The sequence below is a fragment of the Nannospalax galili genome, unplaced genomic scaffold (assembly GCF_000622305.1).
Source record: "Nannospalax galili isolate Female #2095 unplaced genomic scaffold, S.galili_v1.0 scaffold514, whole genome shotgun sequence".
NCBI lineage: Eukaryota > Metazoa > Chordata > Mammalia > Rodentia > Spalacidae > Nannospalax > Nannospalax galili.
Window position 1 is genome coordinate 1,441,963 of NW_008336076.1, and position 25,818 is coordinate 1,467,780.

Below are 25,818 nucleotides of genomic sequence, written 5' to 3' on the forward strand. Positions count from 1 at the left end.
CTTGCTGTCTCGCGTCCCAAGATGGCACCACACGCCCCTCCTTTCGTGGCTAACTCTCCACAGTCAATTGTCCACAGCAGGCCCGGCCCATTGGAGGAACCAGAACCCCTGGGGAACACGTGTTTATGTTTGTACATCTATTGCCTTTCAAAATGCCATTATAAAAAACTATTTTGCTAGGCATATTCGCCATTTACGTGTCAGAAACTAACAGCTGGTCTGATGAGGTAACGTATTATGTCTCACATCCAGCAAATGATAGAACCACAAAATGAGAGGACACAGAGAGAGAGAGAGACCAAGACACAGAGACAATTTCTGACTTGGCAAAAGTGGCTGTACATCACTGAAAGGCATTGACAGGGTTTAATAATGTTCTGTGCCTGGTGGCAGAGCAGAAAAAAGATGGGTGGCTTTGGGGAGACAGAAATTTAATAGATGGCATAAAAATTTAAAACCAAGGTTAAGCTTTTTTTTGTCATAGTAATTGGTAAACAGCTTTCTTGGTGACAATCCATGACCAGCTAGATTGACAGACATTGTAAACTGAAGCACATACTGTTTTAAGTATCAGCTTCTGGTTTTAGAATCCCATACTTTGTCCTGTGAAATAATGTTTATTGGGTTAACCTGTGTTAAGCCATTGATAGGAGGAGAATAACATCAGATGATTAACTGAGGTTAATATTGTGATCTGATTTAGCATGCTGGTATAAAATTTACCTTTAGTAGCCATTGGACAAGGTTTGTCTTAGTGAACCAATTAAACCACGTTTTAGATGGAGAGGAAGCAAGAGCTAGAAAAGGAACTAGCATGTAGGCCACTGCATCAGCATCTGTCACATGTTCCACTAGGCCACTCCTGCAGTCGCTGAGGTGTTGGAGGAAAAGAAGCAAAGGGGAGAAAGTAGACAGGGGAGAGCAGACAAGGAAGTAGGAAGTGATGAACAGACTGCCAGCACATCTCTAGAAAAAGCGAATGATCAGAGCAGCTGCAGGAGAAGGAGAGTCCCGTCCATACCCCTGGTCCTAGCAGTGGTTCCTGGCCCCTGCCTTCCTAGAAGAAGGTGCTTCTTACAAGGATGGAACAGTCTGCTTTGCATGAACTCTACTTTCCTGATAGGTCATAAAAAACAATTCCAGAACCAGGACTCAAGAACAGAACACTGCTACACTATCAAAGCCAAGTGCACCCAGCTAACGGTACTCTGTTCTCTTTTCACACAGATCATGGAGCAAGAGAGCTGAAGCCCAGCCACATCAGTTAGTCAGCACTGACATACCTGTCAAGGATTCCTGGCAGAGTGGCTTACTGGAAAAATATACAGAATCCCGTCCAGGGATACTATAAGAACAAATGAGATAATTCCCAGAAGGGACCTGGAGCCTTTTCCAAACAAAGGTGCTGTGACCCTCAAAAGGTACCTGACCTACTACTTGAGAATGAATTTGTGTTTGTGGAAAGCAAACTAAAATTTATATTGCTAAAAAGGACAGCTGTACCCAGATAAAAAGAAGGTAGAAAAGTGATTCCCAGTTCCATTGGTGTGTTTCTCCAAACAGACAAATAAAGAGGTCTGGAAGGGGTGGCGTCTGGGGATGGAATGATGCCAAAGGCCAGAAAGAGAAACTGACCCAGCTCCGTCTGCCTGCCTTCCCTCCCTCCTTCCCTCCCTCCTTCCTTCCTTCCTGCCTTCCTTCCCTCCTTCCTTCCTTCCTGCCTTCCTTCCTTCCTTCCTTCCTTCCTTCCTTCCTTCCCTCCCTCCCTCCTTCCTTCCTTCCTTTCTTCCCTCCTTCCTTCCTTCCCTCCTTCCTTCCTTCCTTCCTTCCTTCCTTCCTTCCTTCTTTGAAGAACATTCATTTTGTGAGTTTTTAAAATTGCCTAGGATTGTGTTTACTTTTGATTTTATTCTATTTACTTGATAATTAGGCCCATAGCTCACTTGCTTCTCCTGAGTAAAGGACATTTTAGATTCATGGTTAGTATTTATTTGATTAAGCGCTTGTTTCTAGACTGTCCAAGTTTTTTTAGCTTACCAAAAACTACTTATTTACTTCATGTATCATGTGCAACTAACTAGGAGAACTGTCTAAAATCATTTTAGTCAGGAAGGATGTTCATTGAACACAGCAAGCAGCGCAGAGGTTGTCTGGGTCCAAGATCTGAGCCATCCGTCAGGAGTCCGGGCTAAACATGTCTCTGTGATCTCTACACTTGCTGTGTCAGCTTTGCTCTCAGAGTGGATCCATTCTCATTGGAAGTTGGCTGACAGAGTGTCCATAGAAAGTACCCTGATGCAGCAAGGTGCAAGACAGGGAAGATGTCTTTTCCTCACACCTTTCCTAGGCAGAGTAGAGTAGTTACAGACAGCCCCTTGACAAACCTTCCTCAGGTTTCATTGGCCAGAACGAGGTCACATGTCATTTCCTTAAGCACTGATTTCAAAGAGCTTAGAGGGAGTATCCAGGGTAAAGTGCCCCACTGTAACTCAAACATAGAGAGTGCTTCAGTTTTTAGACATTCAGTGGAAAAACACAAGAGCTATTAAAGCCAGTGATACTGGTTTCTCTATTAAAACGTGGGCTTAATCGTTGTTATTAGCTGGCTCTTGTCTCCTCAAGCTTGTAAGCTATCTGAGGAGACCCAAATCACAGAATATATATGCCTCTATAACCTAATTATTATTTCCAAGGTGATTGTTCTGAAGACTGGGTTGAACTTGGGCTTTCTTACTCCAATTTTTTGTTTTCAGAAGCATGACACCAGTCAATGGAAGAAGACAAAATCCACAGTTAAAGGGGAAATTAAAATATAGTATCCACATGGTGACAATCATGCTTTGTATCCTTATACAGGGAGGGAGCAACAATAAAAGAAAATCAGGATTCTGTTTGTATTCAACCATGACTTAATACTATCCTTGCCATAAGATTGCTCTTTTGATAGATTTACTCACACTAATAGGGTGCCAAATTCTTTCCTAGGACACTGAAGTGTATGGCCTGGAAGAACATCCCAGAGGCTGTAGCTTACCTTCAGAAAGTTCAGAAGTTTTTTGCATAGTGAACATGTATCTGTTATATGTGTTTGTATTTATTCTCACTGCATTTCTGTTTGCTTAATTTTCTATAGAAGTGGGGTTAGAGTTCTCCATGTCAGGTTAGACCACTCTGTCACTTGATGCAGGATCCATACATAGCAACTTCCTACTAAGGTTAACTGACATACTAACTCCAAGTCAGCAAATATGAATCAAGAATCTGGTCATTAGGACTGGAGAGATGGCTCAGCAGTTAAGAGCACTGGCTACTCATCCAGGGGATCTGGGTTTGATTCCCAGAACCCACATGATGGTTCACAACCATCTGTAACTCCAGTTCCAGGGGATCTGACACCTTCTTCTGGCCACCATCAGCATTGCACACATGGGTGCACTCACATACATTCACACAGAACACTTAGGCACATAAAATATGAAAATAAGGGGGCTGGAGAGATGGTTCAGTGGTTAAGAGCACTGACTGCTCTTGCAGAGGAGCTTGGTTTGATTCCCAGCACCCATATGATGGCTAACAACTGTCCATAATTCCAGTTCCAGAGGATCTGACATCGTCTGACCTCTCCATGCATTGCATGACATAGGTGCACTTACACACATGCAGGCGATATACTCATACACATAAGAAATAAAAATAAAATCAACAAAATAAAAAAAAATTAAAAAGTAATCTTGTAATTTTGCAGACTTAGAAACTCTGACTTTTTAACTTAACTATCTAGATTTAAATATAGATTGCTTAGCTCACTAACTTTGAAACTTACTACAAATTATATAACCTATGTACACGTACATTTCTTGGTCTGTAACATGGGAGTAAAAATAATATAAACAGAATAAGACTGTAATAAATATGATAGAGTTGCAAGAGTGGTTAAATGAGTTAATATCCACAAATTACTTAGAACTTTCTGAGATACAGTAGCCATTCAATAGAATTTTATTATTATTAAATCCATCTGGCTAGGAAACCAGTCAGATATTAACTCAAAGCTCTTTTGAAATATAGAAATAGTACATAATTCTGCCCTTGGGGGTTTCTAGCAATTATTAGCATCATGTGCCAAATTCTCTATATATATTTCATAAAATATTATGCTATTGATCACAGATACTAACAGAATCAATATGTATTGAATAATCCTTAGCTCTAAATGAGAGTTCTATTAGAAAAAAATTGGAAAAAGTAGAGACAGGGATTGCTTAGTGTATAAGTACTTGCCTAGTTTGCCAATATGTATGAGACCATGTTCAGCCGTCACCAGCATACACACACACACACACACACACACACACACACACACACACACACACACGGTGGAAAAGTGAAACCTCTTGTTTAGGTTGAGGATATAGCTCAGTGATAGGCCTGGAGAATGCAGAAAGGTCTGGGTAAAATCCCAGGTACCACAAAAATAAGAAACAGTTTTCTTTAGCAGGAGTACAGTTCACTGGTTGATCTTATCTTTGAGACTATGACCTTCCTGTAATAGTCTCTTTTGATGATACAAAAATACATCACATATTTTTCTTGCCTATGAGCCTAGGCTTTCCTATTAACTCATTCATCATCAAGTACATGAAAATATATTGTGAATTTTTTTATGACATCTCAAGTTATGAGACATAGAGCAGCTTTCTATCCTTGAAGATGGTAAATTTACAGCCTTCTGACATAATTTGTTTCCATGGGAACAGACCAAAACTAATCGATTTTGTCTGCAACATAATCATAAAAATCCAGAGAGAGAGAGAGAGAGAGAGAGAGAGAGAGAGAGAGAGAATGAACACATAGAGAGAAAATGTAGCAGACTGTATAGCAATAAAATTTGCCAAACCCTCTGATGTTCTGGAAAATTAGATGAGAAGCCAGGGACCATATGACAAATGGAGAAGATGTGTATCTCACCTTGTAGTACCACAGCATGTCCTTAATATTTACAATGGCATTTTTCTTAGAGTGTGACTCATTAACAAATAGTCCAGTTGGGCTCATGGTATTGGTTGGTTCCAAAGACTTTTATAAGCTTATGATAGAATCATAGCACACTGATAGGTGAGCCTGGAAAACAAAATTGAACATCCCAAACCTATTTTTTCTGTAGTTATTTAAGCTTAGATCTTTAAAATCCACTCATAAAAAAATAGCAAGATTCAATACAAACATGTTCACAATGATGAGAATGTCAACAAAGAATAGGATGTGCAAAGATTATTTTGCCTCAAACAACATCTGTGATTGGTGGTAGACATTCCTGCAGAGATTATTCAACTTCTTTGGGTCTGTTCTTCATTTTTTTCTTAAGACATAGATCTCAACCAATTGTGGGACTCAATTCATGAGCTTTAACTAGCGTCTTGGAAGTTCCCCTTTCTGTGTCTAGATGATCATTCTGATTTCATTGCCTGATATCTTCTGTGTCCTCTCTCCTGCAAGACCAGTAATGTGGGGTATGGCTTTTCATCTTTTCACTTTGCAGCTAGATGATGTCATATGAATTCTCTGCTTTAGCTTCAACCCATCACCCTTTAATCAACATTTCCCAAGCTCAGACAGATTTTCTGCATCTCAAACACCTATTTTAATTACACACCAGATGTCCCGCAGGCACCTCACACTAAATAGGTGCTGAGCAGAATTTATTATCATGCTTTACAAACCACTTCCAATCTCTCCTGGGTTATTGTCAGCTATGGCTTACTCCAATACTGGGAATGAACTTCGGCTCATCAACTCTTTGCTCTTCACATCAGGTCAGCCACAAAAGATCACTGATTTTCCATCGCCTGTTATTGTGCTTTGAAAATACTTAGCCATGAGTTTTTTCCCCAGCCGATTGCTAGTCTATCTACTCTCTGTTGGGCACTGTGCTCACTCTCTAGGTATATTTTCCTATGTAAATGTCACATTTAGTCTATGAAGTATGTGATATTGTTGCTGTGATCATCTCTATTACACAGTGAGGGAACCTGGAGATTATAAGGAACGCTAATGCAGCGGACCCATCTCTGCTTCCACAAGGCTGCAGTTGGATTCTTCTCTCCCCTTTGTATCAGCTGCTTTCTTTTAGCACAACTGTGTCAAAGCAAGACAAGGGGCCGTTGGGACCCTGTGTGCAAGGACTTCAAGGGCTAAAACATTTTTTATAATCATACGCCATGACTTTTTTCTTGATTTTAGCATTTGTACAGCTTGTTTAATAGTCAACAGGGGTGAGGTGGCTAATGTCTTAGCAGGAATGGAGGCAATGACACCGAGCTATTGTATCTTTGTTTCTTCACTGTCACATACTGTTAGTAAGAAAAAGTACCAGATCAGTTACGACATGTCTGATGGAGCCAGAAACACTAATTTTGTTAAATGTCAGGCCTAAAGAATCCACACTTTTTTAATGTTTTGTATGATGAAATGGGAAGAATAGCCAAAGTATTTCTACTATAGACTGAAGCTTGTTGCTTCTAGAAAGAGCCCTGGGGAGATTATAGAAGTCAGGAGTTGAACCATTTTTTTCTTTTAATGGAAAGCCATTTTCACATGAAAGGACAACTGACAAACTGTGATTATTCAGACTTGGGCATTTGGCACATTTAGTCTCAAAAATGAACAAACGAAAAGCCTGCCACTCTGAAAAAGCAAATGACAGCCTTTGCTGTCAATGTTAAAACCAGAGCTTTCAAGGCGACTTGGAATTTTGGAAAACTCTTACCTGCCACTAGGAGCTTGACAGCATCCCAATACATTCTGACTTTTCTTGTGAAATCACTGGCAACATTAACAAATGTGCTTTGGGGATGTCATATAATGAAATTTGTCAAAATTTGGAAGATTTGCACATAACAATATGCTGATATTTTCCAAATGATCCATTCATGAGGGCACAAAGTCATGCATAATTACATAAAAAATATATTCAAAAGACAAAATTGATCAAAAGTTCATAGATATGGTTTTTGATACCACACAATATAGAAAGTAATGTAATGAACTACCATTTGTAGAACCTGGATTTGGTATCAAAGAATAGTAACAGTGACCCAGAAAGGAAATTATGTGGCGCTAGGTTTGCCAGTGAAGGGATGAGGAAAGCTTTTGAAAGACAATCATTTTGGCTCTACTGAACGTCCACCCCTCACACTGTCACCAACTTTCTAGTCTTTAAGCTGATTTGGCCACCCCACCTCAGTGGCTCACCTGAGGGTGCTGTTCAAGACGTTGGGTGCTCTACCCTGCCTGAATTTCCAGACTTATATCACACCGATATCTTGTGCAGACTGATGTCAGCCTTAATGAGCTGCTAAGAGTTCTTCCCAAGCTCTCTGTGCTTTCTTGTCTCTGTCCACACACATGAAGCCTCCTGCTAAATGTCTCCTATGACACATCTTCTAACCAACACTTTCCCAAATACCACCACCACTACCACCAAAAGTAAATCTCATTTTGCCCACAAAACCCATTACTTTGTCAGAAAATTGTCATGAACCACACTTTCCCCTCTTTTCCCTGGCCAGAGTAAATCAAACCTGTTTATGAACTTCAGATAGCCATCTGTGTATAATTTTATTTTAATACTTGTGTTACTGTCTGCTAGCATAGTCTCCTGCAGCTTTCTAGCTCCTTGAAGAAAGGTCTGGTCGATGCCCTGTCCATGGAAAGTTGCTGGTGTGTAGTATTCCATTTGACAGATATTTCCTGAGTAATAATCCCAGAATTCCTTCTAGGTTTCAAATTCTGTGATCCATTTCCATGTTAAGATAGACTGAATGACAGTCTTTGTATTAGCTTTGCATTAGCTGATGAGGGATAGATTTGCTTTGCTCATTTACATTCACGTACAGGCTCTTTGCTTTTTTAATCAAAGGATTGTCTCTTTAGATTTCTTTTATCCTTGTTGTTCCAGAAAAGATAGCTCTGAGGACAACTTGGTATATTAATCTGGATGTATTTTAATAAATTACAATTCACATATACTCATTAATAATATATGTTCCACATCAAGGCTTCAGTAAAAATTAAATCTTAAATATTTACTCTAATATGGGTATAAAATTACACAAGAGTTCTGTGTAATAAACTTACAATGAACTAGAAAGAACAAAAAACAGATTTTTTTAAAGAGAACTCTGAGGAGCTCTGAGCTGTTGCTACATAGCAAAGTGGTCAGTGAAGCTATGGGGTTCTGGGCTCAATGAATACTAAAGCCTGCCCAAATATTGACTGTGCCCCAGCCCAGTTCCTCTGGGTGGGGAAGGATGAGGAAGCTGAGAACATGGAACTGAACTTCTGCTCAGGGATTAGACAACTGCATGAGAATTTCAGAGACTTCTATACTTCCTTTTGATTCCAAATCAAATGCTTTAAAAAATATTTTATGGAGTTTTTGTGCATGTCATAAAATAGATCTTAATCAAATTTAGACTCCATTTCCCCATTCACACCGCTCTATAGCCCCCCTCACTGGATTGCATGCATTCTGTCATATATGTTAAGCCCTTCGGTCAAGCATTTGTACCCAGATGTCCTTTGGGGCAAGTTCATCCATTGGGATCTAGTCAGCCTATGTAGAAGATCTAGTCTCCCTCAGCCAGCAGTAATCAGCTGCCAATAGTTCCTAGGCTAGGGTTGGGGCCTACTTTTCATTTCCCTCATTCTATGCTGGGATTTTATCTGATTGAGTCAGCATGGGTCTGGCGCATGCTGTCACCATTGTTGCAAGTTCATACGAGCAAGTTCCCAGAGGCCTGAAAGCCTCTGTTTCCTTATGTTCATGCACCAATCCTGGCTCTTACAATCTTCCTGTGTCTTCTTCCACAATGGCCCCTGAGCTGTGGGTGGCTGAGGTTTAATATAGGAGTCCTATCCAGGGACATACACACTGCGGTCTTTACTATGGCTCTTTTTAAATGAATAAGAAGGTAAATGATTATTTCTTTGTAAGCAAATATTTGAGTTTGGTGACAGTATCTTGCTACTGGATGTCATTTTAGAGAAATTGAATAGCTTATGGTGATTATTAAGAGATTTTTCACATTTGCTATTTTAAATGTAACTTTGTTTTGAAAATTTAGAAGCTAAGAGATTTTAATTAAGTCAAGTCAAAATATAATTAATTAGTTCATTTTTCTAATGACAAAACATTGGCATTTATACAATGAGGCTCTTTTGAAATTTTTTTGCATTTATTTAGTGTGTGTGCATGTGAATATATGTGAATGCATGTCACTGCACACGTGTGGCCATCAGAGAATAATGTGTGGCAGTTGGTTCTCTCCTTCCACCATGCAGGCTCTGGGAATAGAATTCAGATCATCAGGCTCTGCGGCAAAAGCCTTAACCACTGAGCCATCTTGCCATTTAGAGATTTCTTTAACAGTGCTGAGATTTTGGCAAAGCTAAATGACACAATCAGAGCCTGACTCCACAAGGAGCCCAGAGCAGAAATCCCAGCTTCAGCATCATTCTCTCTCACTGCCAATAAGGAAGTCAACATCAATTCTACTTGATGCTCAGATATAAAAGCAAATTTTTCTCCGAGGAAAGCATGTTTGCCACTCCCATTTAGCAATTGGGAAGACCCAATTCCCACTCCGCTCATTGCCAGAGATGTGAGACAGGTAGATTGTTCATTTCTGTATTCAAGATATATTAGTCACTTTTCTGTTGCTGTGATAGAAACACTGACCCAAGCAAGTTATAGAAGGAAGAATTTATTTGAGCTTACAGTTCCAGGGGAATTACAGTCTGTCTTGGCAGGGAGGCATGGTGGCAGAGGTGGCTGGAGAAGAGGAGCGGAAGCTAAGCTCTACATCTTCCAGCAGGCACAGGAAATAAGAGAGCAACTCTAGATCTGGCAAGGCTTAAGAACTCTCTAAGCCCACCCCCAGTGATGTGCTTCCTCCAGGATAGCCACACCTCTAAAACCTCCTCAAACAGCACCATCATCTAGGGACAAAATGTCCAAATATTTGGAGCCTATGGGGGACATTTTCTTTCAAGCCACATTCCACCTCTTGGCCCCCACAGGCTCATGACCATATAAAATGCAAAATGCATTTAGTTCAATACTATCAAAAGTCCACAGTCCAAAGTAGACTCAGGTAAATATCTTAACTGTAAGCCTCTATAAAAATCAAAACACAAATTATATACTCCCATCATACAGTGGAATCGAATACACATTACCATTCCGAAAGAGAGGAATGGAGACATAGTAAGGAAATATCAGACCAAAACAAGACCGAAAAACCAGCAGGGCAAATACCAAATCCAGTATCTCCATGTCCAGCTTCTGGGACTTTACTTCCAAAGGGCTTAGGGGGCTCAGCCTCTTTAGCTTTGCTGTGTGCAACACATATCTCCCTTCTCTTGTGCTGGTACCACTCCCTGTGTGCAGGTCTTCTTGGCAGATGCCTCACAGCTCTGGCATCACGAACTTCTTGGGGTCTCCATTGCCAACCAGGCTTCACCTTCACAGCTTCACGAAATGGCCTGTCAGGGCCTTCTCTAGGCAGGGGCACTCCTGCTTTACGCTGCCTGGCCTCTGAAGCTTTCTAAAACCTCAGAGGAAGAATCGATGACCCCTTCACTGTTTCACCTTTTGTGCCTCTAAAGCCAGCACCAGGTGAGCAACACTGCTAAGCTTGACAGCAAGTTTGGGATGGACTCCAGCATGCCTTGTCCATTTTAGAAGCTTTTATCTTCAGTGGCCCATGCCACAAGTTGGAGTCTTAACTGGGTGTGGTCTTGCCCTGGAGGCACTCTCTCCATTGTTTAAGTTTGAATCTCTAGGCCCCTCCTTAATCACTTTAATCTCCTTAATCACTTTAATCTCCTCATCAATGGGATCCTCTCCATCACATGCCAGGGCTCCAACATTTATCTTACTAGTGCTCTTTTTCAATCCAAACTGTATTTCTTTCTGCCCCATTTGGTCTCTTTCACTGTAGATCTGCATAATATTCACCACCAATAGCCATGACACTGTTTCTACATTAGACGGTCTTGAAATTTCTTCCACCAAAGAAATTAGGCCATTACTTTTCAACTTAGCCTAAGGCAAGCTTTTTGGTCTAGGGCAGACTCCAGCCAGACTCTTTTCCAAAATATCCCAATTGCTGCTTAAGTCTTCATTTCCTTCTGGAAATACATTGTTCTCAGCACTGCTTTCTTCCAGGTGTTTAGTAGAAAGGCCTGTTAAGCTTTGCTTATAGCAATCAACCATTTTTTGTAGCCCAAACTTCCAAAGTCTTCCACATTCCTCCAAAACCACACATGGTCAGGTTCTTCACAATCAACACCCCACTCTTGGTACCAATTACTATATTAGTCACTTTTCTGTTGCTATGATAGAAACACTGACCCAAGAAATTTATAGAAGGAAGAATTTATTTGAGCTTATGGTTCCAAGGGAATTACAGTCTGTCTTGGCAGGGAGGCATGGTAGCAGAGGTGGCTGGAGAAGAGGAGCAGAAGCTAAGCTTTACATCTTCCAGCAGGCACAGGAAACAAGAGAGCGACTGGAGATCTGGCAAGAATTAAGAACTCTCTAAGCCCACCCCCAGTGATGTGCTTCCTCCAGGATAGCCACATCTTCTAAAACCTCCCCAAACAGTGCCATCATCTAGGGACAAACTGTCCAAATACTTGGAGCCTATGGGGGACATTTTCATTCAAACTACCACACAAGACTAGCAGAAAACTACTAATCTAAACACACATTGGATACTGAAAACACTTTCATCACTGGGAACACATCAGAGAATTAATAATTCCAATATAAAGTCAATAAAGACATAGTAATGCATATTTTCTATTATTGAACAATCCAGATTTTTTTCATTGTCTGTGCACTCAGTATTTCCATGCAGTGAATTGCCAATCATCAGGACGTGGCTTGGGAATAAACTACTACAAAGCTAGAGTGCATGTGGGGGAATGAGTAGGTTGGGCTGGAGAAAAAGTCACAATGACTTTGGTGATTGATTTCGTGCCATAGTTATAAATCCCTCTACACGATGACTGATGCTTCATCATCTTTTGATGTTGTCATTGTTTCTATTTTCTAACTTAATTTCTGAAATGTGATTTTGTGTATAATATGAGTAAAATAACCACTACTTTTGTTTCAACATTCCTGTATCTGAATTTCTGTATTTTTGACAGTCCTGTCACATTTTCTGCAGAAGTAGTTGTTTTACCTTCCTTGAGAAACTGAGCTAGGCCCTCCATGTCCCTGCCTTCTCTCCATTCCTCTTCAGCCAGATGAGAAGCATGTGTCATTAGACTCTGTGCCTTACCCTTCCCTCACACTGGGTCAGTAGTGGTCACCACACACTAAGAGCTTATTTAAAGGAGAACAGTTTAGCGTATGAAATTCCTGACACTGTAAGAAAGAAAATGACGGACAGAACTGATGATGCTTTATGATGCTTAACACTAATATGGTAGTTATTACTTTAAGGAACTATGTTGGAAACAACAAAAATTAACTCATTTATTCCTGGCAATCTTGAAGAGTCAGATTTCCCATTATTCCCTTTTTATAGATGAACAACTGAAGCAATGAAGGATGACAATGTCCAATACCACACATATCTTGTAAGTGGTAGAAACATAGTTTAAAGCAGACAGAATCTAGCTTCACGGTTCATTCTTTAGAGCATCTCTCCATCTGAAAAATTCAGTAAGAGTATCTAAGCTGACTTCGAATAGTTGAAGACCAGCAAAGTGGAAGAGGAAATAATCATGTTTGGTTTGCTCAGACAATGCTTCAGAAGGGTCCCAGGTGAAAAACTAAAAGGAAAAAGATTTGGCTTAATAAAACAAAGGAAATAAAGCTGTAGAGATGGCTCAGACGGGAGAGTGCTTGCCTTGCAAGCCGGAGGATGTCAGTTGAATCCCAGAACACACATTAAAAAAAATGTGCAGCATAGTAGCATACTCTGGTAATTCCAGTACTGGGGAGGCAGAGACAGATGGCTCCCTGGGGCTCACTGGCCAGCTAATTAGCAATCTCCAAGCCAACGAGACATTGTTCCGAAGGTAGATGGTGTTCCTGAGGATAACACCCAAGGTTGTCATCTGGCCTCCACACACAGGCACAGAAGTCTAGCTGCATTTACACATGTGCAACCATACACTCATGAACTTGAACATACTTGCACACACACACACACACACACACACACGCAAATAGATATGTTTTTTTTTTTTAAAAAAAAAGATTTGATTTAATAGACTCACTGGCTATCCTGATGCTGTTGGTGGTTTGATATTTTTTGGTGCTTCGGTTAACAATGTTGGCAATTAGAACACTGGTTGGGTTAGATAAATTCTTCCCTCTCCTGTTGGTGGTTTGATATTTTTTGGTGCTTCGGTTAACAATGTTGGCAATTAGAACACTGGTTGGGTTAGATAAATTCTTTCCCTCTCCTGAGATATAACAAGCCAGGCATGTATCACAATAACTGCATTGTTATCAACCTTCTTTATTTGAGGAGTTAGTTTATTGTGATAAAGTGTGGTGAAAATGGGCCTTTAAGTAAATTTATTGATATCATTATTGTAATCACTCTTTTTAACATATAGTTTTATTGATCTTTGTGCATATCATACAATAAATATTGATCATATTTAGGTCCCCTCCCCCATCTTCACCCCTCAGAGTCCCCCCTCCAGATTTCATGCATTCTGTCATATATGTTAAGGCCTATCAGTCAAGCTTTTGTACCCAGATATCCCTTGATGCAAGTTCACCTACTGGGGTCTAGTTGGCCTATCTAGGGTCACTCTCTTAAAAAAGATCTACTCTCCCTCACCCAACTATAATAGTAATAATAATAATGATAATGATAATAATAATATAAGTTGCCTATAGTTCTTTCACTAAGATTGGGGGCTGCTGCCCACTTCCCCAGTTCTATGCTGGGTGGGTGTTTTTTTGCCAGGGGAGAGTCTTTTTGAGACAGGTTTTCCCTGTAGCCCCAGCTGACCTCTCTATGTAGACCAGGCTGTCCTCGAACTCACAGAGATCAGCCTGCCTCTGCCTCCTGAGTCCTGGGATGAAGGCCTGTGCCACCACACCCAGCTATGCTGGGGTTTTGTCTAATTGAGTTCCCATGGTTCTGGTGCATGCAGTTACCATTGCTGCAAGTTCACATAAGCAAGTTCCAGAGGCCTGAAAGCCTGTGTTTCCTTATGTTCATGCACCAACTCTGGCTTTTACAGTCTTTCCTCACCCTCTTACACAATGTAAAAGTTTACTGTAATACATTTTGGCTCAAAGTTGCAGGACAGACTATTTTTAATGTTTTATTTCTTAAATTAACCAATTACATACTATAAATAAGACACAATGTGATGTGAAAATTTGAAATATATATACATTATAAAGCAGCTAAATTAAGCTAATAAATGGTCAGAATAGACTTTTTATCTGTCTTATGTAATTTGTAATTTAAAATGATTGAACAGTGCTGGAAAGATGGCTCGGTGGTTAAGAACACTTACTTTGTTTTACAGAGGACCCAGGTTCAGTTCCCAATGTCCAGATTAGGTGGCTCACAGTTGTAACTCCAGTTCAACGAGATCCAATGCTTTCGCCTCTACTGGCACCTACACACACGTGGTGCACATAAACTCATGCAGACACACATGTGGTACACATATACTCATGCAGACACACATATGGACATAAATTTAAAAACTTTAAAAATTATTAGAACAAGTTAAAATAATATAAAATTATATTAAATGATATTTTTCAGTTAAAATTTGTAGGGAATTGCTAAACATTACTTTTTCCTTTAAACTTGTTTTTAAAAAGCCAGGGACGCTGGTTTTTTTATGCCTTCTCTGATGCTCCCTTTGCTAACTCTCATGCCTTTTCATTCATTTAGGCAATTCTTATGCAAGAAGCTAAACGTGATTAAATGTGCAGGATGAAAAGATGGCACAGGCACTGCTGGTACCCCCGGGACCTGACAGCTTCCGCCTCTTCACTAGAGAATCTCTTGCTGCTATTGAAAAACGTGCTGCGGAAGAGAAAGCCAAGAAGCCCAAAAGAGAGCAAGACATTGATGATGAGAACAAACCAAAGCCAAACAGTGACCTGGAAGCTGGAAAGAACCTTCCATTTATCTATGGAGACATTCCTCCAGAGATGGTGTCAGAGCCCCTGGAGGACCTGGACCCTTACTACATCAGTAAGAAGGTGAGTGCTGATTTTCTGTCTCCAGTATGTTCTTAATTAGGCAAGTGAACTGTGAACTTCTGTACACGTGGCATTGTAATTTTCTCCTGTAAATGATTTTATAACACTTTACGGCCACACACCTTTAAGCCCAATGTAGCAAACAGAGAAAGATAAATCAGAAACAAAGACTTGGTTACAGGGAAGAATATGCATAAACAGTTTCTACTATTTCACAGTAACTGAGATAAATGGTGAAACTTCAAGTTGACTGCAAAGGTCAGTATCTGCTATTATTAACCCATTTAACCCCTTGATAGACAGCCACACTGTAACTATGTGGGGGAAAAGGTGGATGTTGTACTTCTTAATTAAAAAAAAAATTATGAGCCAGGCATGGCGGCACATGCCTTTGATCCCTTTTAAGCACTTGGGGGGCAGAGGCAGGCAGATCTTTGTGAGTTCAAGGCCAGCCTGGTTTACATCATGAGTTCCAGGCCAGCTGGGGCTACACAGAGACCTTGTCTCAAAAAAAGACAAAAAAATTATTATTATTTTTATTTTATGTGTATGAGTGTTTTGCCTGCACGTGTGTAAGTGTACCCATGTCATGCAATGCCCATGGAAGTCAGAAGATGGTTTCAGATCCCCTGGACTTGGAGTACAGATGGTTGTTAACAGACAAGTGGGTGCTAGGAATCAAACCTGGGCCCTCTGCAAGAGCAGTGAGTGCTCTTAACCACTGAGCCATCTCTCTAGCCCCAATACTTCTTATTTTTTTTTAAGCTCATTTTTGGCTTGAGATTTCTTCACAATCATTTGTGTTCTAGAGGACAGTAATCTATTTAGCTCCTCCTGTAGGCAGATAAAACACAGAGGCACGTTGACACAGACAGACATTTTTGGCTTTTATTTACCAACCTGGATCTGATTAGGAACTTCTCTTGGCCTTACTGAAATTGTGATAGGCTAAATTCTAGGCCATCTACAAGTAATGAAAACTTTACCTTAAGGAAGGAAATGCCAAGATTAGAAGACAAGCCAGGCATGGTGCACACGCCTTTAATCCCAGCACTTGGGAGGCAGAGGGAGGCAGATCTCTGAGTTCAAGGACAGCCTGGTCTACATAGTGAGTTCCAAGCCAGCTGGGACTACAAGGAGACCCTGTCTAAAAAGAAAACAAACAAAAAAAAAAAATTAGAAGACAAAACAATTGTAATAATAATAGCAATAATAATCTTTACCTATACCCAGTTTAGAGAAATCATTATGAGCATGTTTTTCTGACATTAAAATCATCACAGGGTTCTGTCAGAATTAGACAGTTTCTATAGTTGAAATAGCTATGTGAAATACACAGAATGTAAAAACAAAAGGATAATGTTATACTTTCTAACTTGAAATTTTGGCATCTTTTAATAGTAATTTGTACTCTACTTTCACAAACAAAAAACAGTTTATTGTGGGGCTGGAGAATTGACTCAGTGGTTAAGAGCACCGTCTGCTCTTTCAGAGCCCCCAGATGCAGTTCCCAGCCCCCACATGGTGGCTAACAACCATTCGCAACCCCAGTTGTAGGGGATCCAATGATCCTTTCTGATCTCCATGGGCACTGCAAGACATGGGTGTGCTTACACACATGTAGGCAATGAATTCACACACATAAAATAAAAATAATAAAGTATCTTTAAAAAAACAGTTCATTGCAGAAATTAAAAATAAATGAATATCACAGGGAGGTGATGGTTTATGGATAAAGGAAAACATAGAATACCTTTATAAATCAAAGAAGAACTTTTTAACAGCAATGGTGGAAGAAACTGCCTTCTTTAAACAATGTACAACTAAAGTTATAAGTTCTAGGACTAGAGAGATGGCTCAGTGGTTAAGAGCAGTGCTGCTCTGGCAGAGGACCCAAGTTTGGTTCCTGTTCCCAGCATCCACATGGCAGCCCACAACTCTCTGTAAATCTAATTCCAGGGTATCTGGCATCCTCTTCTTGCCTCTGTGGGCACTTATACACCCATGTACAGACACACACACATACAAAAAATAAAATAAATCTTTAAAAAATTGTGCCCTTCTAAACTAGTCTCCCAAAGGATAGCATTAGATATATATCATATTCTTCTAAACTAAATTTTAAGTTATTAACTATAGAAATTACCAAGAAAAGTTTGAAATTTAGATAATCTATTATGACAAATGATTGATACAATAAAATATTTTCCCAGAAACTGGAAAAATCTAATTTGAGAAATAATGACCTAAAATACACATGTGCAACTATGTATATTGGTCCATACTTGTAATCCCAGCCCTTGGGAGGCTGAGACAGAAGAATCATGAATTCAAGGTCAGTCTAGGCTACAAAGTGAGACACTGTCTCACCCCCACCCAAACAAAAACAAAAACAAAAACAAAAAACCCAATGTATATATTTTCAGAGGTTTTTGTTTGTTTGGTTTGTTTTTTGTTTTGGCATGATTAAAAATATTTGTTGCCTTAAAGAAAGGTTTGATATGACTACTAGAGGAGAAGGGGAGAAATGGAGATGCATCCAATGCAGAGAGATGTTTAGTAGCATGGATACATCTTCGTCCCAGGGGCAATGTCACCTCTTTATGGAAAGGATACCTTGGTCTCCAACAGATGATATTAAATTACTGCATCATTATATTAAGTCAGCTGTTTGTATTCCATGTTCAACAAGGAGCCTTCTGCTTATAATTTGTTTTCCCACAATTAACTGAAGGGGAAGAATATACGAGCTACATCACTATAACTATTTTAACACGCAAGAAAAGTAGTGTCATTGTAAATTGATTGGCATCTGATTTCATAGGTCAGGCTTTCAATTTTGGTGAATTTGAATCTACCACTAGAAAATAGAATTATTCTCTGTGTGCTGGCAAAGACAGGTCTTACTGACTCCAGGCCGAGAACCAGAGTTGGGCCATGATTCATTCACAGTTACCCTGAACAATTGGGAGAAACCTCTAGTCAGCCCCTTTACTTTGAAGGCCCTGCCTTTATTTATGAAGCATCTGTGAAGATGAGGAGTCAGATGCTACTTTTAATAGGTGGGTTGTGGGGCTGGAGAGATTGTACAGTGAACAAGAGCACTAACTGCTCTTGCAGGAACCCAAATTTGGTTCCTAGCACCTACATGGTAGCTAACAACCACTGTAACTCCAATTCCAGAGGATCCAACACTATCTTCTGACCTCCATGGGCATTGCATGATACGGGTACACTTACATACATGCAGGCAATACACTCACACATGAAATAGAAATCATATGTAAAAAAAATTAAAAAGTAGGCTTTGGTTCCTAAGAGTTAATGGAAGAAGCTAATGTATGAAGTCATAGAATTTTACAGTAGGGTGAAGCCATGTTGTTATATGACTAAGAAAGCAAAAGGTAATATAAAACCATGAAGCTTAATGTAACAGCTTGCTGCCATTAATTAGTGAGATATTTTAGTGCTTAACTTAATCAGATGAGTAATATCACAATATATTTTAATAGCATTTAAGTTGGCCAGGTTAACAGCTTAAAAATAGAGGCACGATAATAATAGCTAACATTTGTTGAGTTCACCCTGAGTTAGGAACTACTTGAGTCTCTATTTCACTTAATATCAATGAGCCAGTGGGGCACTTACTAGTGTTAGCCTCAGTTTACAGATGGGGAAGTCAAGTAAGAAGGATTCCTTAACTTACCAAAGTCACACTCCATAAGTGTTAGATCGGGGATTGTGTCTAGATAACCCAGCTTCACAGCCAGAGTGCTTGGAACACTGAGCAGATTATCTACAGTAGCTATTAACATAAAAATGTTTGTCAGAAACTGGTTGCATTGTTTCGAATGCAGCGGTTGATGTAGTTCTGCTCACTGAGATCTCAAGCTGCTGCTGCTTCCACATCCGTGAAAATTTTAGTGAACTTATGAGTATTTACCTGAAAAAATGTAAATAGCTTTCCAGAGAAGAAAACAATTGTTTTAGCAGACTTCCATCTTCAGCACTTAAAATATCCATAGCAACATGGATTAATATTTTTAAAGGTGCCTCACTACTTATCATTACTTAGAAACCTGACCTTAGAGCTGGCTGCTTATCTATTACCCAGGCATCACTCAAAATATCAGTGCCTCAGATTTCAAACATCTTCCTTGGAATTCTTTCACAACATAAAACAATAGTATTTTATTACTTGTTTCTCAGAATTCAAGATTTTCCTAAAGTTCAATGTGTTTTTAAGATCAGTCCTGTTCCAGAGCTATAACTATGGCAAACATGCACTGTGCAGGCAAGCTTTGGATCCACCAGCACACTCAGATTGACCATGAGGCTGGGCAGAGAGCTCCATGTATAAATGGACAGTTTATTCCTGCTCACTCTATTTTTAGAGGTATTTCAAAATAAAATCCTCTTCTAATGTTGCAAGTAGATTCTTTTTCAGGGAAATTGCTTTAAAGTGCCTGAGTTAATGCACTTTAATTTATCGTGAACTTTTACATGTTGTTGCTGCTCTTGATGCCTAAATGGATCTTGATTGTTTCACTATGAATTCGTGACAATCCGTTAATGTTTCTGTAGTTCAAGGACAGGCTTGCAAGGTTCAGTGTTACTTGTGGACAATCCTGATGTTAGTAGAGGATAGTTTATTTGTCCTCTTCCTGGAATTTATATAGCTCAGTTCATTGAAAATGGTTTGTTAAGTAATGATTGTTCCATGCTCTTAAATACTAAAGGACAACGAAGGGAGAGCTTTGTGGTCCCTGACCTTCATGCTCACAGTATAAACATTTCTGCCTACCTATTCAAACTGAGCATGTTGCCAGTGAACGTTGGGTTAGAGCCTTGGTTAAAGGGTAAAAGCATATGATTAAGTAAATCAATATATGCAGCAGATGTCATAAAGGTGAATAGCATCTTAAAGGCAAACCCATATTTAATTAAAACAAGTGTTTATTTGCAAACTGTGCTATTAAATACTGTGAGGGGAAATGGAGCCATAGACTGCTGGTTCTTTGTACTCAAACATTTATAAAAACACCTAACTTGATTCTTCCTGGGTTGAACACTGCCTGGAAATTGCTACTTGATGGTGATTACAAGAAACATGTGAAAGAGTGCAAATTAATATACCAAGACTTAGTGTAAGAGAAACAGCTAGGGAGTGATCAGAAGCAGTGTGAGTTATCTAGAAGGATGTAAGGGAGGAGGTCATTTGGGTAACTGAGAACAGAGAGCAGGTTTAAATAATCGTGACTGCCTATATGTTAGAAATAGCTGAGAAAAATATTTAGAGTACCCAAATATCTGCCCATACTTTTGATCAAATTGGTCTAGGTTGGGGTTTAAATACTAGCAAATTAAAAATCCTCCCAGAACATTCTAGCATGAGACATTTTAAGAGCTGCTTATTAAATAGAGGGTCAGCAGTTGGGACCATCTTGAGGCGGTTAGAGTGCCTCACAGTTGCAGTCTTTCTCTCTGATTCTATGACCCTGGTTGTCAGAGCCAGAGGGAAAGTCTGACAGGTTGTGAGTGGGACCAACAAGTGGATTAACTTGCTGGAGCAGAGATGACTCTGATGGTAAAAAATAAAAGATGATCCATCCTGAGGGACTTGGTAGGTAGCCATGGGTCCACATAGTTTGGATGCTAAGATGATGATTATAGATTTCAGAGCATAGAATTTTAACTATGGTATGGACTTTGAAGTCATGTGCTTAAGATTAATTTTCAACGCAGCTGTCCTTTGTCAGTATAAGCTACAAAGCAGATCCTTCTCAGCCAAGAAAATCAGCAAAATCAGGTCATTTAACCTGCTTAGATGCATTAAACCAACAGAACAACTACAGAGACAATAAAAGGCCACCACAAAATTAGGGTTAGAAGCTTTGATATGATTAAAATATTTATGAAGATTATTTTAGTAGCAATATGTACAGAATAACCTGAAAAGTTGAAAGCAGATGGCAAGCCTTAAATAGAAATCTGTGATGCTGCAGTATAACTTGATAAAAACTATGTAGGATTATCAGTTTGTGTCAATACATTGGAGATTTAGATGATAGTCAGTTGAATCTTTATGCGTAGTTGTATGTTTAGGGGAGAAACACAGCATGTGCATAGTAAACAACATACTGGTTATGATCCAACTGGTTTAAATGGAAAATTTTGAACAAACAAATAAGGAAAACGTTTTATGATGTGTGTTGTAAATGCTACAAATAACCCATGTGAAAAATTTGGTAATTTCTGTCTCCTATTTTCTCTTTCAGACTTTTGTAGTATTGAATAAAGGGAAGGCAATTTTCCGGTTCAGTGCCACCTCTGCCTTGTACATTTTAACCCCACTAAACCCCGTTAGGAAAATGGCTATTAAGATTTTGGTGCACTCATATCCTTTTCATGTGAATTGTCTGAATACCATTTCTAACAGCTAATTTTGAATAAAATGCCACTCTTATTTTTAAATCTTTAAAAAATTTCTTTGGACTGAATGATAACATTGGTAATTTAAATGATTTATTTCCGCTGGCCTTATGTTATTTATGACAAGTTTATCATAAATTATTATCATGATTTTAGAAGCAGATATGTAAATGATTCAAATGATTTAATGAATTCTAATAATTTAAACTGTGTGAACCCATGGCTATCTACCAAGCCCCTATATCACAGTTCTAGGCACATGATAGTAAATGAGTGAATGGATTGCATTGTGTAGCAGAAACGAGAGAAAATCCTCCTCACCCCTGATTATTCTCAACTGTCATGTATAACTGTTGCTGAAAAAAGCTTGTTTGCTATAGTGATATTTTACATATTGCCCAAAGCTCCAGTTTTTGAGTATTTAACTGGTCGTCTATCCTCAGCAAATTTTCCTCCTTCCTCTCCTTCCTCCCTTCATTCTTCCATCCTCTTCCTCCTCCCCTCTTTTCTGTCCCTGTTTTCTTCCTCCTTTTCTTTCTTTCCTTCAGTAAATATTCACTAAACATCTATATTCCTATGTGCCTAGCTAAAAATATATCAAAAAGTCATTAACCATGAAACTATTTATAGGTCAGGATGTGGTATAACACTAACCTAGCTTGCATGAGTTCCTGAGTTTGATTCCCAGCATGACACACATAATGAAATTATAATAGTGATAAAAGTACATGTGAGGAGAAAAAATATAGATTCCATAAATTTGAAGTAATGATAAAAAATTCTGAGACAGTGTCCAGTAGTGGACATTTTATATAGGCAAATTCAAAACAGGCTTATATTTAAAATAACAGATATTGACTTACAAATACAGTAAACAGGACTGGTAATCTTTGAAATACATTTGAATTACCTCATTCTGTGGTTTGATGTTAGAGAGTGTTTGTATTTTAAAATAAAGTATCTGTCACACAAACTTACTTGTAGTGAAATCTGTATTGAAATAGCAAGAAAAATCTCCTAGCAGACTATTCAAAAATACTACCCTTGACAACACAAAACAACATCTCCTTTTACTGTGTTGCAAACTATAGAGAAAAGAAATAAGTTACAGGGCTGGAGTGATGGCTTAGATGGAGAGTTTGTTTAGCAAACAGGGAAGGTTTTATTCATTGTTGTTAAGCTGAAAAAATTAATATTATTTTGCTCTGAACTTGATGTCTACCGCTTGCCACATCCCATTAAAATGCAGCTGAAGGGTCTGGAGAGGTGTAGAAATCTAGTTCCCAGGATCTGACAACCTGTCCAGCCTTTGTGGTCATTGCATGCATGTGGTGCACCTACATACACCCAGGTGATAGTCATACTCATTCATACATATAAAATAATTTTTTACGAAAAATAAGTTATATCACTACAAGGCTGCTGGAGTATCTATTTACAAGAGAATTCCCTATCCATATGATTTTTTAAATATATTGCACTGTTCTAAAGATTTTTATATTGCACTTATTAACCTTTCATAAGCCAGTGACAATTTTAAATTATACCTATACCCGATGTATAATTTTTATGCTCAGTCATACCTCAAACTTAAAAAAAAATGGTGAGTTCTTTTGTAGTACAATTTCAAGCAACTGGCTGGAATGCAGTTTGCATTTGCGTCGAATACAGACACCTTTCTTTTCAGTTTTATGAATATATGATGAAAAAGCTTTAAGAAATGGGCCAGATGATATGAGAGGCTTTGACATTCTCATTGTTTTTACCATTGTTTTAGTCCAATTAAGTAAGATTAATTTCAGTTAGCTATTTTGATGAAAATTTTGTATTGAATCATTTTTAAATAACTATAACAAATTGGCATGTATTCCTTAACCACAATCTACTCTATTCAGCATGCTTATCATGTGCACTATTTTGACCAACTGTGTATTTATGACCTTGAGTAATCCTCCTGATTGGACAAAGAATGTAGAGTAAGTAGGAATAACTTCTTGGAATGAAAAATGCACACTCAAATTCTCTAGCATCTCTTTGTGGTTATGGTCTGACTTACGCTTTCCACTTTTTGAAGTCAGGCTAAACACTTCTGTCTAAGAAAATGTTATTTCCATAATATGAGAGAAGATAAGGGAAGTTCTTTGGGGGAGTTTTTCTTCTATGAGGTAAGTATTTTTTCCAACAAGTTCATGATACTATCTGGTGAAAAGAGGCTATATATTAAAATATAACTACTAGTAAACTAAACCAATCCTTTAGATTAAAACTTGACTAAACCATAGTTGAGCATTTTAAGCACTTTAGATGTAAAACAATGATCATGGAGTAACAGACAAAGTAAGTTATTTCAATACATTTCTGGAATTGGTATATTACAATTATATAGATTTAGGTGTTTCATTTATATTATTATATCATCAAGCATTTTGCAAATATGTCATAGTAGGGTTTAAGATAAGTAATTTAGACATTTTAGATATCTAAGCCATGTTTAGATATGTAGGTTGTGTAGACAAATCAAGTATACTAAAATCTAGTAGATAAGCTCTGTAACAGAAAATGTGCTGTGAGGAGGATATGGCTCCTAAATTTGTCACCCATTGACTGCCAGGGTTGATTAGGCTGACCTCACTGGCTAGGCCTGCATCCCTTCCTCCCACACCACTCCATGCGCATCCTCCTGGAACTGAGCTCTGGGTTAAAGAGGACCACCTTTCCTGATAGAGGTGATAGAAGAGGACCATTCTTTGGATGAGGAGGTATAAGTCAGCACTCACCTGCTAGAACCTCCAAACAACTCTCAAAAAATATAATGTATGCTACAAAACTTCGATTAAAAAATGTAGCAGGGCTTAAAGGAAAATATACTCCAAATGCAAACCATTGCTAGGAAATTTCATAACCATAACACTAATAAAATTTCAATCATCAAAATAAAAATACTTGCCCAATTTTTCTGATATTTCCACCTAAAATCACAGATCTTGAGTCCCTAAAAGACTCATCCTTTCTCCTGAGAGATGAAGACTGCAGAGCATTGGTTTGATGTCATCAAAATGAAACACTTGGGTCAGGCGGTGGCACACACCTTTAATCCCAGAACTTGGGAGCTGAGGCAGGCAGATCTCTGAGATATCTAGGCCACCCTGGTCTACATAGTAAGTTCCAGGCCAGCTGGAGCTACAGGGAGACCTGTCACAAGTTAGTTAATTAATTAACTAAACCATTTAATTTGGTATTTCAGCCCAGGGAAATAGGTCTAAACAGTACATTTTAAAGGCTCTAACCTAGCCCCTGCTTATACTAAAAGCAAGCAAGCAAAAAGCCCGCTTCTCTCGATTTTCTGTTATTGTCTTCTTTCTTGTTCCAAGATATTTTCTACTTAAGCATCAGAGAAATGCCCTTTGTTCTAATGCTTTAATGTGCTGAGGACAATCATGCATGAACTGACAATGCTATGTCACATCATGCTCTTGTCAGTCACAGATGGTGCTATTTATAGAGAACACATATGCATTTGACTAAAGCAAGAAGTGTTTAGATCACGTAGATTATTTACACATAGCTCACAGTCAAGTTTGTGATTGATTAAATAAAATTTTTAACATACTCTTTGATCCTGTATTTTTAGAGCAATGTCCAAACAAATGGCGTGCATTTTTATTGCTAGCCACATTCATAGATTACCATCAGGTTTTACTGCAGACTTCTATGCCATTATTTGTCAATGATTTACTATCTTAGCTGAAGATCTTTTAGAATAGGAGTTTGAAAATGCTCTCTAGATGTCATTGTAAAGGTGGATCCGATTCTTAGGTTGCAGCTTTTAAACTGAGCTCCCAGGTACAACTTCAGATTTACACTTAGCACAAGGGAAACACTTGTATAAAACTATTCTGTATGAATTTTTTTTCAAAAAGAATTATTGAAACATTTAGACATGCTATAAATTTTATTTAAATTTAATCATATAAATATTAAAAGGTAAAGGGGACATTTAACTATATATTGCCTCTTTTTAAAGGAACAGTAGTAACTTTGAGATGTTATACCCATTATTAAAATAGTCAGTGCTACAAGAGTTTTTGACTCATATTTTTCAGTTAGAAAATTTTGTA

The 25,818-nt window shown here is 38.6% G+C and overlaps 1 protein-coding gene across 1 annotated transcript in view; it reads left to right on the forward strand.

The window, feature by feature from the left end:
• Scn3a (sodium voltage-gated channel alpha subunit 3) overlaps positions 1–25,818 on the forward strand; it is a 122,718-nt gene that overhangs the window by 16,493 nt on the left and 80,407 nt on the right. Inside the window, exons 2-5 of the mRNA XM_008830907.2 lie at positions 1,228–1,421; positions 14,955–15,268; positions 21,547–21,665; positions 23,587–23,676. Coding sequence (XP_008829129.1) covers positions 15,005–15,268; positions 21,547–21,665; positions 23,587–23,676 — 473 coding nt within the window. The 5' untranslated portion in view covers positions 1,228–1,421; positions 14,955–15,004. The remainder of the gene's footprint in view (positions 1–1,227; positions 1,422–14,954; positions 15,269–21,546; positions 21,666–23,586; positions 23,677–25,818) is intronic.